Source organism: Mesocricetus auratus, unplaced genomic scaffold (assembly GCF_017639785.1).
Source record: "Mesocricetus auratus isolate SY011 unplaced genomic scaffold, BCM_Maur_2.0 Super-Scaffold_100008, whole genome shotgun sequence".
Classification (NCBI taxonomy): Eukaryota; Metazoa; Chordata; class Mammalia; order Rodentia; family Cricetidae; genus Mesocricetus; species Mesocricetus auratus.
In genome coordinates, this window is record NW_024429192.1 from 68741591 (window position 1) to 68758310 (window position 16720).

The following is a 16720-nucleotide window of genomic DNA, read 5'->3' on the forward strand; positions in this document are numbered from 1 at the left end:
AACAGAACAGAAAGAAAAATAACAACAAAGAGACCATGGATAAAGGAAAACAGAACCCTGAGCTTTGTTAATAATGTCTGAGATCTAGTGGATCTTTTTTCTTTGAACTTGTATTTAAAAAGTAACATAAATTCGATAGTCACTTTAAAAAAATGAATAGTAAGTTCACCTCATTTAATGCTAACCAGTGCTAATGAAAGCATTATCTGTTACTCTGAATTCATTAAATTAAAATGACACTGAAATTATTTGATATTAATATAAATGAATAAACGTATTGAGATACTAGACTAGGATGCTGAGTATTACAACTAAAATTAGCTTCTCTTGTGCATTTTATCTGTGCGTGGAGAAAACTAGAGTAGGTGAGACAGGCCAGCCAGGCAACACTGGTCCTGTGATTCCCCTGAGCACCTTGAAACCCTGAGAGAAAGGGGGGAAAGGCATTTGGATCACTTCTCTTCGAGAAAGAGGTGTTCTGAGGAGAGCTCCTGTCATGGCCATGTTAATCTGTTGGCAGACAACTAGTATGTAAACTTTATTGGATATATATATCTGCTGACATGAAGTAAGGTAGGAACGCGAGGTAGCAACACTTGACCAGCTGGGACCACAGGTTTAGTGTTGCAAGAAGTCAAACTGGAGTCAGAAGCTAGAGAATTAATTACCAGTTATTATGTTTCCCCCATTTGGCAGGATGGTGTTCCAAGGGCAATGGACTATTTCAAACACATTCAATTACCCTGTGTACGGAGAGAAGCAGGTAAAAGATGAGTGGCCCTGCCATGCTCTCTGGACAGACATAAGCAGACGGACAGACATAAGCAGACGGACAGACATAAGCAGATGGACAGACATAAGCAGATGGACAGCTCTTCAGAGAAACCAAAGAATCCAAGTAAAACTCTCAGATAGTGAACTCTAATGAAAACAGCCATACTATGGAATTGATGGTCACTACCAATTAAAAATGTGAATGACTCGTGGGGCGGTGGTGGCGCATGCCTTTAATCCCAGCACTCGGGAGGCAGAAGCAGGTGGATCTCGGTGAGTTTGAGGTCTACAGAGTGAGTGCCAGGGCAGCCAGGGCTACACAGGGAAACCCTGCTTGGAAAACAAAAAAAAAAGTGAATGACTATCAAGCGGTCCCAGCAACATGTGTGCATCTGTTTTACAATCAGAGTTACCAGGCAGATTCTGGCAGGACTCAGGGAGCAGGGGGGCGTTTTCCTAAAAACATGAGTTCAAACACTGGCTCTCCCCTCTGAGCTGCAGCTAGTTCTTTCAGTTGTAAATTGGGATAATCTCACCCTCATATAGTTGGGGTGAATCTAAACAACACATACATCTGATACAGTTTGTGTCAACCCGCTTCCTTGTGGGCCACCAAGTCATTAGGTAGCAGGGCCCTGTCTGCCACACAGAATAGAACAGCCACAGGGAGAAATGCTGTGACATGCATGTCTAATTTTAAAGTACTCACCTTTCTTACATGTACTGAGGGGGTAAAGGGAAAGACAGGCAAACCAAGTGTTTTCTTTCTCAGTGCCTGAGGTTTGGAGACATTAGAGGTGGGTAATGAACATATTGTAGATGATTTGAGAATTTAACATGGACTTACATTTTTTTTTCTTATAGAAAGCAGTAGGCTGACTTTAAAATTTATAACGAGGATTTCAATGAAAATGAGGGGGTGGGGGAATTCCATTTTTTCACTATTTAAACTACAGAACTTGCTTCCATTGTGACTTTAAGTCATGTAGCCAACCCAGGCAAGACAATTACAGAGTGAGGCAATCACAACCCCCAGGACACCTGTCACAGATGGTTAAGAGAACATAAGCAGAGGTCCCCCCGATTGTAAGCAGTGTTTTAAGATGTTCACTTTGCTCCTTTTAGTTACATAAAATGTTAAAGCTGGGGTGCTGATGTAAAATAGAGTAGCTGTTATTCACAGTACATACGGTGTGATGTCCTAGAACTCTTGTTTACCATTTGAGTTGCAAAACCCAGCACACTATCCATGCAAGGCTCACAAGCTACATCTGCCTTGGCAGCTCTTTGCAAAGAGTGATGAGAAGCGAGCTGAATTTACACCAGATGGACCGGTGGTAACAAGGGCTTCCACTGTTCTTTTCAGTGGAATCTTTTTGGTCAAACTGTAACTAGCTACTATTATATTTATATACAAGGTCTCTTTTCCTTACAGATGTATTTTCTTACTCAGAACCAACTAGTCAATTCACAATCTGTTTCAAAAAACTGTAATGAGCTGAGTGGCAGTGGCACATGCCTTTAATCCCAGCCATAGGGAGGCAGAGGCTGGCCTGTGAGTGTGAGGCCAGTCTGCTCTACAGAGCGAGTTCCAGGACAGCCAGGGCTACACAGAGAAACCTTGTCTTAAACCAAACCAGAAACCAACACATACGCATACAAACAGTGAAAGACAATAGAAGTAGAATAGTCAAAGGCGACACTTGTGAAGGAGGTGACACTTGTAAGAGAGCTCTTTACTTCTAGATCCAACCATGGTCAAGGTCTAATGCACGCCCTTTTCTGTTGAGAGCGGAGGTTTGTTCCCCACCATGTCTACCCCATTCTTCCTCTTACCTGCCTTTGCATCTAAACTTGCCTGTCTTAGTCCCCTCCCCACTGTCCCTCGCAGGGGCAGCTGACATGACCTCCTATGATTCTTTACATCTGATTCAGGCACACTCATTTTCTGTTCTTCCAGCACGGTTCATCGGTAAGTATTAGTTATGCAGTAAGAATACAGATAATTGGTCTTTGTCCCTGGTTCCTGGCAAAGAAGTCTTTAAAATCTCAAACTGGGGCCCAGCAGTTAAGAGCACTAACTGCTCTTACAGACAAGCCAGGTTCAATTCCCAGCATCCACATGGTGGTTCACAACCTTCTGTAATTCCATTTCCAAGAAATCCGATGCCCTCTTTCTGGCCCCCATGGGTATTGCATGCACATTGTACACAGATATACACACAGGCAAAACACTCATATGCATAAAGTAAAAATAAATAAATCTAAACAACAAATGAAGAAACCAATTCCACCATAGAATCTCTTCTGTAAGAACTTTTTTTTTTTTTTTTTTTTTTTTTTTGCTATTGTTGTTTCTTGAGACAGGGTTTCTCTGTGTAACAGTCTGGTTGTCCTGGAACTCACTCTGTAGACCAGGCTGGCCTCAAACTCACAGAGATCCACCTGCCTCTGCCTCCCAAGTGCTGGGATAAAGTCATGTGCCACCACTGCCCAGCCAGGAAGAGCACTTTTTATATGCCAATGAGATGACTGGGATCTGGGGACCCTATATAGTTTGGGGGTGAGGGCTTGTTGCCAGGGAGATTAAGCTAGGCGTTGAGGTTTCAAGCTTTGAGCTCTATCCCCCAACTCCAGGGGCTATGAGTAGTTTCTGAAATGAACACGTGGCACCAAGTTCTTTAAGGGAAGAAACATGCACAGAGCATACAGGCAGCCCCCTGTCCCTCACCAGCACAGGAGAGTGGTGTTGTCACACTCGTGCCAGGCAGGTGCTTGCTGCTATCGGCACCTATTTGCCCGTCCTCGCTGATCTGCCATTCTGTCAAAGGCCCCTGACAGAGGGCAGAGCATGTTTCATCCGTTTCTCAGTGCAGAGCAGACTTCAAACACTCAACACAGCTGAGCAGGGCACGCCGCACACTCTGTTTCTATCAGGTCAACTGGAGGCTTCTGGGACCTGACAGGATAGGCCAGGCCTAACAGACTGGCAAGAAAGCACAGGCCACGCGGGCACTGAAAGGAGCCCTACCTGTGGAGAGGCCGCCCGTCCTTCCTGGTCTTCGGAAGGGTTGTCCCTGAGCTTGCCCGCTTTGCTGCTTGAACTGCACTTGTAGCAGGTCCATCTGGTTGGGCCCTCAGTTTCTAAGGTGCACTCCTTGCTTTGCAGGCAGAGTGAATGATACAAATGGCCACAGCTACAAAACGAAGACAAATTTCTTAGTGTAAAAGCCATAAACGTGAAGTAGGATAGGGTAGGTGGTGCACCCACATGTGGTAAAGAAAACCCCAGATGATCTAGTGACTGGCTGTACAGGGACAGACTCAGAGGGGACACATATTCATCCATGTCCTCCCCTTCTGAGAAGCCAGTCTACATGAATTCCGAACTGGTGAGTAGGCATGCCTCCACAGTCCTCGGACTGCAGAAGCTGAGCCGAGCCAATGCTCATCCTCAAACTGTAGCATTCTGAGAGCTGATTTCAGGTAGGGATTCTTGTTGTTGTTGTTTTAAGTAATTGGGGAGAAAAAAAATCACGATTATTTGAGTAGCTTGGTAAAAACTCAAGTGCCCTCACCATATTCAAGCAGATTATGACGAAACACTGACACAAACACCACACCCTGAAGCTTTAACGCTGTTCCTAAGCAGGAGTCCCAAGACTGGCTACTGATGATGCTTGTCAGTGGCCATTTCTGGATCCCCCTTTTCTGACCAGAAACAGCTGATGAGTGTAGAAGACAATCTTCTTTCTTCGGTTGTTCCCCTTCTTGCTGCTGATTCATTCTGTGTGGAACCTGTTTCTCATACACTTGTCTTCCCTCTTCCCAGCCCTGCTCCTTTAGTTGTTATTTTTAATTTTAAGCCTTTAAATGTCACGGGCTCATGACTCCAGGTGTATACCGCCAGCCCAGTGTCTCCTTGAGAACTGCACTCTGGTGTCTACTAGGAATCTTCGTCTAACACACGCAAGCCTCTAACCTCCATTAACCCCCTTCCACTGCATATCTTCATCTGCCCTTCAATAACAGCGACCGCGTTCTTCCAGTTTCTCAGGCGAAACTTTGGTGGTGTCTAAACTGTTTCCTGACTTTTACATGATGAAAGTGTCCTTAAGCAAATCCTTGGTTCATCCTTCAGATGGTACCCAGAGCTCTCACTTCTTAGTTCTTTGCTACTGACTGCACTGGACCATCTCTCGTTGCGGGCTACAAAAGTAGCCTTCCTGGCCATTTTGCTTCCTTCCGTGGCCCTCCACCGTCTATTCTCAAAACGGCAACCACTAACCCTTGACATATCACTTCCATCCTCAAAACAACCCAGTGCCTTCTCAGAAGAAAAGCCCAACTTTGTACAAGAACCCAGTTCTTATCTGGTTAGCCTCTGTTGTTCCTTGGGTATTTTGTTGTCATTCAGTCTTCACTCTGTCCAGACCTACTGTGTCACCACTCACTGTCCCTCAAGTATGACGGCCTCCACATCCCTGACAGACAGCCTCCACATCCCTGACAGACAGGCTCCACATCCCTGACAGACAGGCTCCACATCCCTCTGACTGACAGGCTCCACATCCCTGACAGACAGGCTCCACATCCCTGACAGACAGCCTCCACACCCCTGACAGATGGCCTCCACATCCCTGACAGACAGCCTCCACATCCCTGACAGACAGGCTCCACATCCCTGACAGACAGCCTCCACACCCCTGACAGATGGCCTCCACATCCCTGACAGACAGCCTCCACATCCCTGACAGACAGCCTCCACATCCCTGACAGACAGCCTCCACATCCCTGACAGACAGGCTCCACATCCCTGACAGACAGGCTCCACATCCCTGACAGACAGGCTCCACATCCCTCTGACTGACAGGCTCCACATCCCTCACAGACAGCCTCCACATCCCTGACAGACAGGCTCCACACCCCTGACAGACAGCCTCCACATCCCTGACAGACAGGCTCCACATCCCTCACAGACAGGCTCCACATCCCTGACAGACAGCCTCCACATCCCTGACAGACAGCCTCCACATCCCTGACAGACAGCCTCCACATCCCTGACAGACAGGCTCCACATCCCTCTGACTGACAGGCTCCACATCCCTCACAGACAGCCTCCACATCCCTGACAGACAGGCTCCACATCCCTCTGACTGACAGGCTCCACATCCCTGACAGACAGCCTCCATATCCCTGACAGACAGCCTCCACATCCCTGACAGATGGCCTCCACATCCCTGACAGACAGCCTCCATATCCCTGACAGAGAGCCTCCACATCCCTGACAGACAGGCTCCACATCCCTCTGACTGACAGGCTCCACATCCCTCACAGACAGCCTCCACATCCCTGACAGACAGGCTCCACATCCCTCTGACTGACAGGCTCCACATCCCTGACAGACAGGCTCCACATCCCTGACAGACAGCCTCCACACCCCTGACAGATGGCCTCCACATCCCTGACAGATGGCCTCCACATCCCTGACAGACAGCCTCCACATCCCTGACAGACAGCCTCCACATCCCTGACAGATGGCCTCCACATCCCTGACAGACAGCCTCCACATCCCTGACAGACAGCCTCCACATCCCTGACAGACAGCCTCCACATCCCTGACAGACAGCCTCCACATCCCTGACAGACAGCCTCCACATCCCTGACAGATGGCCTCCACATCCCTCACAGCCTCCACATCCCTGACAGACAGCCTCCACATCCCTGACAGACAGCCTCCACATCCCTGACAGATGGCCTCCACATCCCTGACAGACAGCCTCCACATCCCTGACAGACAGCCTCCATATCCCTGACAGATGGCCTCCACATCCCTCACAGCCTCCACATCCCTCACAGACAGCCTCCACATCCCTGACAGACGGCTTCAACATCCCTAACAAAGGCCTCCACATCCCTGGCGGCCTCCACATCGCTACCCTTGGTTGAACATGTGTCCCACAAACTAGATAGTCACTTGCTCACATTTAAAAATCACTCATTTAAACAGGGTGGCATTCCCCAACTGCTCTTTATAAATTAATAGCTACCAACATCCTCTTTCTTCTATACTGTTTTATTTTTATTAATGTAGTAATTACATTTTAATTAGGTTTCAAAGTTGTCTGTTAACAAGTCATTTCAACAGTGAGACATTTCTAACCATGCTATATAAAACACCCATTCTCCCAAACTTCTGCAAATCTCTCTGCATGTTGTATTCCTTTTTCCCATAGCGGTTACCACTGCTTCATACTTCACTCGTGTGCTCATGCTGGTCCTTATCCTGGTGATTAGAGCTGCTACACAGTGGCGTCTTTGTTAGGGCTTCCATGGCTGTTATAAAATACCATGACTGTGCTGGTTTGTACAAGAATGGTCCCCATAGGCTCATATATCCGAATGCTTGGTCCCCAGGTGGAGGAACTGTTTGGGAAGGGTTAGGAGGTGTGTCCTTGCTGGAGGAGGTGTGTCACTGGGAGTGGGCTTTGAGATTTCAAAAGCCCATGCCATTTCCAGTTAGCTCTCTCTGTCTCCTCCTTGTGGATGAAGATGGAAGCAGTCTGCTACTGCTCTGGAACTAGGCCTGCTTTCCCTGCTCCTGCCCCCACCATCAAGGACTCACCCTCTGCATTTTTTTTCTGAGACAGGGTTTCTCTGTGGCTTTGGAGCCTGTCCTGGAAGTAGCTCTTATAGACCAGGCTGGTCTCGAACTCACAGAGATCCGCCTGCCTCTGCCTCCCGAGTGCTGCGATTAAAGGCGTGCACCACCAACGCAAGGACTCACCCTTTGAAACAGTAAGCCCCCAATAAATCCTGTCTGCAAGCAGGAACCTAAAGGCAGGGACTCAAGTGGAGACCATGGAAGAATGCTATTTACTGGCTTGCTCCTCATAGCTTGCTCAGCCTGCTTTCTTTCTTTATTTTTATTTTATGTGTATGGATATTTTTCCTGCATGCCTGGTACCCATGGAAACCAGAAGAGGAATCAGATCCCCTGGAATTGTAGTTACAGATGTTTGTGATCTGCCATGAGGTGTATAGGCCTGAAGTCAGGTTCACTAAAAGAGCAAGTAGTGCTCTTAACTACTGAGTCATCTCTCCAGCCCCAAGCCTGCTTTCTTATAAAACACAGTTGTCACCTGCTCCAGGGTGGTACCAGCCACAATGGTTTGGGCCCTCACACAATACTCTTTAATTAAAATAAATGCCCCACAGGCTTGCCTACAGGCCAATCTTATGGAGGCATTTTCTCAACTAGGTTTCGTTTGTGTTAAACTGACAAAACAAACAATAACCAGGGCAAGTAGGTTCTCAGCAAACGACTTTTGAAGGAGTGGGTTCCAAGCACAGTGAGAGCACTGTCCTCACTCATCCCTAGACCTGCCTTTTCCTGCACAGCTAACAGTTACTCATGACAGGCATTCAGTGACTGATCACAAAACCTCAAGATGTGTTACTACTGCTACCTCAACCCACAAACAAGGAAGCTAAGAAATAAAAGGATAAAGCTAACTTCTCCAAAGTCTGGGTTAGCACATGACAGTCAACATTTGACATCGGAAGTTTGACTCAGGAGTATTTTGGACCACTCTCTTCAGTCCTGATCCTAACCTCGCCACTGTGTCACTTGTGTATGAAATGTCTCCTCTCTTCGCACTGCAGTTTAAATATTATCTGTGCGTTGCTGAGTCATGAGTATCTATTTCTGGTCTCAGCATGGCTCCAGATTTCTGACAGAAGCATGGCTATCAGATAACCCTACTCAGAATGTGGCGGCTACCCCAGGCCTAAGATCTGCTGGACGAAGTTACCGTTTTCCCAGTTCCTTACTGATTCCTCCTCAGACAAGGGTGCCGTGTTCACCCAGTTGCCCAAGTCAAAGACCTAGTTTCCACTTCCACATCCACTGCACCAGCAAGCTGGTCACACCTTTCAGAGCCCACTCGGAATCCAAACCCTTTCCACACATTCACCCTGTCTCTCCGTCTGCTCAAGGCCATCCCTGGGCGATGCATTCATTCCCTTGTGTGCTTTCTCGACACAGCACTGCTGTCTGGTACACACCTCATTCCCCCATTCTACCGCCTATTGTTTACTTCTCATCTTAACTCTGGTCATACGGGACTTATGTAATGTCTGAGACCCTTAGTCCCCGCCGCACTCCCACAGAGACTGTAAGGATGGGGGCAGGAACTCTTGCCTATTTTGGCTGCAGCTTGAATGGCTGACTGTGCATGGTAACATCTATTGCTGCCTGGCTGCTTCGACCACAGATGTATTTGGGCCACGGGCCGTTCATAATCCTCCCTCTCTTACCTAAAGACAATGATTTCATCAGCCATTTCTTGCCGTCTTTTGTACTGTTGTAAACATATAGAACAGTAGTCCTGTTTGGGGTTGAGTCCTCTGGAGACCGAAGCCCTCAGGTTACACAGTGACCAATGGAGGTCTTGGTTCAGGAGGCTGGTGGTTGTTTCCAGCAAGGTCTATAGAAAGTCAAAACAAAAGAAAAGGTTAAAACTAAGGACAGGGACTAACGGACAACACAACAGAAACTAGAGTACTCTACGAGAAGATGAGGCAACCTAACATCTCAAGCAGGAACCCGGCTCATGCACAGTGATGATGAATGCACACATTAAAATGCTCAAATCAGTCAGTAGCTCCTAAGAACTATGTGCTCTGCCGTCTGTGGTTCAATTCAGCACTGATGGCTTTCAGATGACTTCTCTCTCGATGGCTCAGACAGTTGTGATAAGAACAGCCTGATCCCTGGCCTGTGATGGAAACTGCTGCATGGCAGTGTTTCAAATAACAATTCACTGGGAAGCTAACGGTCATTATTCAGTGTTCATTTCCCCTGGGCAGATCTCATTTTCTGATGAGCACTTAAAAGCCACTTGAAGCTGCTCAAGACCCTGCTATCTGTCATTAAGACATTTTCGCCGCAAACACATTAGGTCGCTTTAGGGCTGCCTGTGCTTGTAAAGCGCTTTCCTACCGTATGAATTCCCAACCTTCTTCACACAGATCACTGAGACATGCAGTCAGATCCTTTCTGTCAGTCCGAAGGGAAAGACAGACCTGGGCACAGCCCACCTCCTTGCTATACAGTTTGGCTCTTCAACTTTACCTCAATGCAAAGCTTTTACTTAGCTGTCCTCAGGTATGCTAACTAGTCTTGCCCTTCCCTCTGCTTCGATGACTTCCCAGGTGTTCTCCGTTTTCCTCCCACTTCTCAGGGCCTGGGTCTGAGGGGCACGGAGCCTCCCCATGCTATCTGTGGCAAAACTTCAATTCTTAAAGAAAACGTTTAAGAAAAACTCTGCCTCTCAATTCTTCTCACTCCTAAACTCTTAACAAAAAGATGCTGTATCTAACACACTGGATGGCACTTCATACTTAATTCCAAAGGGAAAAAGTGTACAAAGCCAAGACAGCTCTAACTGAATCTTAACAGCTATAAGCACTTGTGAGTTAAGAGAAAAATAATGACAATTTCTACTTAGTAGCAATAATGTTTCTATATATTTGAATGAACACTAACTTAGTTTTACTTTGCTATTTTCTATAATTCTCTGACCCCTTTCATGAGTTAAAGATTTTTTAATTAATCATTTTCTTATAAAGTTTATCATATGATAAAATATTGGTCTGATTGTTAATGAATTATAAAATAAGATGCATTTCAGTATTCTGTGTGTGCACAGGCATGCACATGTGTGTAAATTAGCTTCACAGGAAACTTAAAAGTAGTGAAAGGTATATTTGTATCTCAATTTACCTTATTTTTAGTAAGTTGTAATTTTCAAAGACAAATATTCAAACAGAAGGAAAGAAAAGACTAGAAAAGAAAAACATAAGGTTTTTCTATCTTTAGACAAACTTGGATGCAGGCAGCTCACTCACTTGCTCATAGTTAAAGGTGTCCAACATCCCCAGAATAAGGCCCTGGATTTCTCCAAGTTTTCCTTTCCCATAAATTGGGTCCTAATAAGAAAAAAAAAGTAATTTTTATGGTTCTTGGTTTTTAACATCACAATAAGCGCTTGTTACGGCTTGGTTGGTGTCCTTCCCCAGTGATAGCTGCTACTCTGCAGCTCAGGTTTGGAACTTGTGAGGTAGCCCAGACTAGCATCAAACTTGCAATCTTCCTAAGAGCCAGATTTACAGGAATGGGCTACCGTGGCCAGCCTCAGAACCTGCAGTCATAGCACACTTGTTCTCCCATGAGCCCTCCCCAGAAGGCCCTTAATTGCTTTCTCTTTGGACATCTCAGATATTTTGGAAACTAAAATGGAGGTAACTCAAGTTCCTTCTACAAACACCGTTTTTCAAGTCTAACCAAACATTTTATCACTTCTTCTCTCAGAAGCTTCTTTGTATTAAACACCAACTCTTCCTCTCCAAGTTCGTATGTATTCACTGTTCATTGCATGGAAATCAACGTTACCAAAGAATACTAGAATACGTATAACAATTCCTCAGCGTTCACTTTTTGCCACCTCTTGGTTAAAACTAAATGCCCCCAGTCTTGGAGACAAACAGCTTTCCATATGTGTTTTCATTTTCACAATAAAGCCATTACTGACAAATCACAGCTATTTAGAAACCAGGTCTATTTTTCATTGTTTGTATGCCAAGCCACTTACTTATTATGTATAACCCTGAAAACACTAGGTGGACCAAAACCTCTTCAAAACCTCCAAGCTACAATCCACCCATCCAGAGACTGCTGACTCTCACAGACACGTCTTCAGCCTTGTTTCTGGAAAGGATGCATTTCTTAGTGTTATCACCTCACATCTATTTTTTACTTAATGTTATATTGTGAGTATGCTCTGACATTACCAAGTATTTCTGAAAACTATACAATAGGAGTAATGGGAAAAATACACTTGTTTTCCTAGTCTTTCTAAGCTGCTGTGTCCAGGGTCTCCTCTTCCCCAGCCACATGAACGAACTAGTACCACAGCTGATGACTATAATCTTGGTCTCACTCTCTGATTCCATTTTAAGGGACATTTCCAGAAAGGGAATTATGGACTACAGGACAATTTTATGGCTGCAGGTATATACTGTATTGACCAACTGTTCTATCTAAAATGTATTATGCAATTTTCATCCTCAGTATATACTGTGTCCCCTTAAACTTTAATTTTGACTAGACTGCTAATCACAGTTTTAGGAATTGCTAACAAACCTAATATGAGGTTATGTGAAATATAAATGGCTTTTGTCAAATAGAGAGATCCAGGCACACAACCATGATCTAAGCAGACAGTGCTTGTTAAAGGAGTAGGATATGCCAAAGACGGGATGAAAACACTTTATACTATCTGCCCCATCCCCATGACCAGACACTTACACATGATTGACAGTGCACACAGTAAACAACAGACCAGACTGTGCCTGCTCATGTAGACTTTGAGCACTGTAACTGTTTCCTAGGCGATATGGTTTTATCACAACTATCTATATATTTGTTTACACTGTGCTAGCTGTGGTAAGGGAGAGCCAGGCATGGTGATGCACTGTGATCCTAGATCTGGGGAGGTGGAGGCAGGAGGATACTGAGTCTGAGGCCAGCAAAAATCAAACATATGAGTAGTAAGTGGGCGGGATGTGCAGGTTTTATGCAAACTCACTTTTAATAACGGGTGTGAGCATGCAGATATCTCTGGGAGTTCTTAGAACCTGACAGGTGCAGCAGGGTCACTGAATACACCTCACTGGCGTCCTTCAATACCTTTGGTGAATGAAGACACCGAGGCTGAGAGAGCAAACTCTGCTGAAGAGCTGTTGTGCCAAAAGCTGCAATCTGCATCTAGAAACTTCAGAAACCCATATTTATGCTGCCCTCCCAAGTACAGATACATAAAAAACTGAATGATGAACTAACAACTGTCAGAAATGTCTCTGGCGACTCTGGTAAGTCTGTAAAATTTGGTGAATTTTACACCAGAGTTTGATCCCTTTCAATCACAGCTTCTGATGTTGACTCTGGGAGGCTGGGAGCGCAGCTTCGGATGGAGACTAGAACCAGACTTGGGGTTTTTCTGGAGTAGTGTGGAGCTGCCTTTCGTGGATGTGGTTTTCTTTCAGCTGTGAGATTACAGTGACACTCTGAAAAGCGCAAAACTGCTCTGGATTTCTGTACTAATTACAATACACAAGGGCTTTTGAAGGCCCATCAGCTCTCGAGTCTCAGCCTCTGCTGGAGGTCCCATCACTGAGCTAAAGATCCCCATACCAGTGGCCATCACTCGCAAGTCTGGCTCTTACCTCAGATGTGTCCTCTGGAAAAACAACTCATACCACACATCCACAGACAACTTACTCTTTAAATTTGCCTTGCATAAAAGTAGATCTATTTAATACCTTTCATCCTTATTTAATCATGCTTTGGTGAAGCCCCTATTGGATATACATTTCTTAGCCACGTGTCTATCAGCAGTACAATATTATACGCATCCAATTTAACATCTATTCTAACCTGCCAATCAATGTGCTACAGTATTAACAGTTTTGGAGTCTGACAAGAGAGATTGAAGGATAAACATACCCTTTTTTTGTTTGATTGGTTTTTGTTTTTTTGAGACAGGGTTTCTCTGTATAGCCCTGGCTGTCCTAGAACTCACTTTTATAGACCAGGGTGTCCTTGAATCCACAAAGACCCACGTGCCTTTACCTCCCAAGTGCTGGAATTAAAGGCATATGCAACCATCGCCCAGTGGATAAAGATGTCTTAAAAGGTTAAACTCAGAGAAAAAGGAGACATCTTTATAGATCATTTCTATATTTACTTCAATATACATAATTTAAAAGGGAAGCCAGGAAAACTACTCATGCTGAGGCAACACATCAATTATAGAATCGAGGTGAGCACAGGCTTCAAGGACAACATCTAGCAGCCACCAACTCTCACAATTATTCTGCAGCATCCAGCTAGTCTTCATAAAAAAGCTGCTGGCCTTTCTCCGTAAGCTGCTGGCCTTTCTCCGTAAGCTGCTGTTAACTGTGGAGGAAGACACACTTGGTGCCCACATACAATTTCAAAAGCTCACTGGAAAAAGATGCAGTTGCCACTTTTCCCTACTGCTCTTTGGAACTGTGTGTGTGTGTGTGTGTGTGTGTGTGTGTGTGTGTGATTTGTTTCCTAACTAAGCATTATCTTAAAGTATGAGCATGGCTCCATGGAGGAGTGTACACACCAGGCTCTATGGAGGAGCGTACACACCAGGCTCCATGGAGGAGCGTACACACCAGGCTCTATGGAGGAGCGTACACACCAGGCTCTATGGAGGAGCGTACACACCAGGCTCCATGGAGGAGCGTACACACCAGCCTCTATGGAGGAGCGTACACACCGGGCTCTATGGAGGAGTGTACACACCGGGCTCTATGGAGGAGTGTACACACCGGGCTCTATGGAGGAGTGTACACACCAGGCTCTATGGAGGAGTGTACACACCAGGCTCTATGGAGGAGCGTACACACCAGGCTCCATGGAGGAGCGTACACACCAGGCTCTATGGAGGAGCGTACACACCAGGCTCTATGGAGGAGCGTACACACCAGGCTCCATGGAGGAGCGTACACACCAGCCTCTATGGAGGAGCGTACACACCGGGCTCTATGGAGGAGTGTACACACCGGGCTCTATGGAGGAGTGTACACACCGGGCTCTATGGAGGAGTGTACACACCAGGCTCTATGGAGGAGTGTACACACCAGGCTCTATGGAGGAGTGTATACACTAGGCTCTATGGAGGAGTGTACACACCAGGCTCTATGGAGGAGTGTACACACCAGGCTCTATGGAGGAGTGTACACACCAGGCTCTATGGAGGAGTGTACACACCAGGCTCTATGGAGGAGTGTACACACCAGGCTCTATGGAGGAGTGTACACACCAGGCTCTATGGAGGAGTATATACACTAGGCTCTATGGAGGAGTGTACACACCGGGCTCTATGGAGGAGTGTACATACCAGGCTCTATGGAGGAGTATATACACTAGGCTCTATGGAAGTAGCTTTCTTAAAAATCTAGGACTTTAGTCATATAGTGGTATCCATTTAAAAATCCTTAATTTTATTTATTATTCTCATCATTGTGCGTGTGTGGGGGGGGGAAGGAGGCAGGCAGGGAGGGAGAGAGGGAGGCAGGCAGGCAGGCAGGGAGGGAGGCAGACATGGGGAGCATGTGTATGGAGGGCTGGGGCAAGTTTATGGAGCTGGCTTTATCCTCGTACATTTACACAGGTTCTAGAATTGTCAGACTTGTCATGAAGCTTCTTTCCTCACTGCTGAGCCACCTTGTTGCCCCACCCAGTGATGTCTCTCTAACTTATATGAGGGTTCCTTTAAGCTTCTGTCCTCACCATCCATGTGTGCTCCTGGAGATGCTGTATGATTCAGGCCCTGGGCCTCACTTGGAATAAACACTCACCAGTTACGACAGTGTGAGGTTCCTCTGCATAGGACTATCTCTTCTGAAAACATTAACTGTTTCAGTTGTATGTGGGCAAATACGTGTCAACTGTCCCTTCCTCCCTTCTCCCAGGGGGATTGCTAGACTAATATGAACATGAAAATATATCAACTCATGTTAGACAGGGTAAAAGGCAGGGAGAAGCCAGAAGAGCTGTTTCTCACCCAGGAGCAGTACTCTGGGGCAAGCTCACACTGGCTTCCCCTTCTCTGAAATGTGAGGCTGTGGATGCTTGCTGTTCAAGGATCAAAAAGACAACGAGTACAAAGACTCTACGATGTGGGTGTGGTTTATCATCACAGGGTCATGTGCTGGATACTCAACTAAGTCCTCAGTGTAGCAACATTTGGAGATGGTGGGATCTTTGGGCCACTGTAGGCAAAATCAACATACTGAAAATATCAGGAATACTAAGGCAGTTCCATGAGACGCCATGTCGTTCCTCTGAGAACTCTACTAAAGATCTGTGGTCACTCTTCATTCTTTTTGGCTTTTGTTCTAGGAGTGTGATCATCCCCTCGTGCACAAGCCCTTCCCATATAATGTCATACACTATGAGGTCTTCACCAGGGTGGGACTGACATGAGGCTATGGCCTTGGTATCCTAGAACTGGGAGCTACATAACACCATTTTTTAAATAAAGGTGTCTAAGAGGTCAACAAGGAAAAATCACTGGAACTAAGGAGGGGTTACATAAAAGCAAAGTCAAAAGGTCCAATGAGCTCACACAGAATTCAACTTCTTTCTAATACACCAACAGCATACTGTTCACAGTGGCACCTAAGAGAGAACTATTTAGCTACATATCATCTATACAGAAATATATGATGCACATGAGAAAATATCTACAAAACACATACCCAGCCAAGGACTTTATTAAAATATAGAAAGAACACTTCAAATTCACAGACAAGAGAGCAAATGCCTCAAATAAAAATGGGCAAAAGCTCTGGAACAGACATCTCACAAATGAAGACAAATAGCTTAAGGAATATACTTAGCATGTCATTGGGAATTGCCAATTAAAGAAAAAGATCTGTTCCAGGTCCAGGCCAGCCCTGCACATCTTGCAGTGGGGCCCAGCCTGGTGAGTCTTACCCTCCCCAATCTTTAGATCTAGTCCGTAATCTGGGGAGCCTGGCCTGTGTCATCCCCAACCTCTGGGCTTGGGCCAGGATGCACTTCTTGCTGCCAATTCAGCCTCCCTGTGACCACCTGACCTCAACCCTCAACCCTCACACTAGGCAGGCAAGGGTTCCACCAATGAGCAACACCCCTAGTCCTGAATTCCTGCAGACATAGCACCTTGTGATGAGAGAGACTACTGCGTGCAACGCTCTTTGTCAGACCACTCACCCAGGGGCCTCAGAGCACAAAGGAAGAAAAGAGCACTTGAGGAATCCTAGAAGGAGCTGTAGGGACATTCCAATGGATAAAATCAAGGCC

The 16720-nt window shown here is 45.9% G+C and overlaps 1 protein-coding gene across 4 annotated transcripts in view; it reads right to left on the reverse strand.

The window, feature by feature from the left end:
* Vps8 (VPS8 subunit of CORVET complex) overlaps positions 1 to 16720 on the reverse strand; it is a 207857-nt gene that overhangs the window by 45302 nt on the left and 145835 nt on the right. For all 4 annotated transcript variants that reach the window (XM_005071628.4, XM_013114582.3, XM_005071629.4 and 1 more), the window contains 3 exons: positions 10687 to 10767; positions 9094 to 9263; positions 3806 to 3971 (listed from right to left, as the gene is read on the reverse strand). In XM_005071628.4, the coding sequence (XP_005071685.1) occupies positions 3806 to 3971; positions 9094 to 9263; positions 10687 to 10767 (417 nt within the window). The remainder of the gene's footprint in view (positions 1 to 3805; positions 3972 to 9093; positions 9264 to 10686; positions 10768 to 16720) is intronic.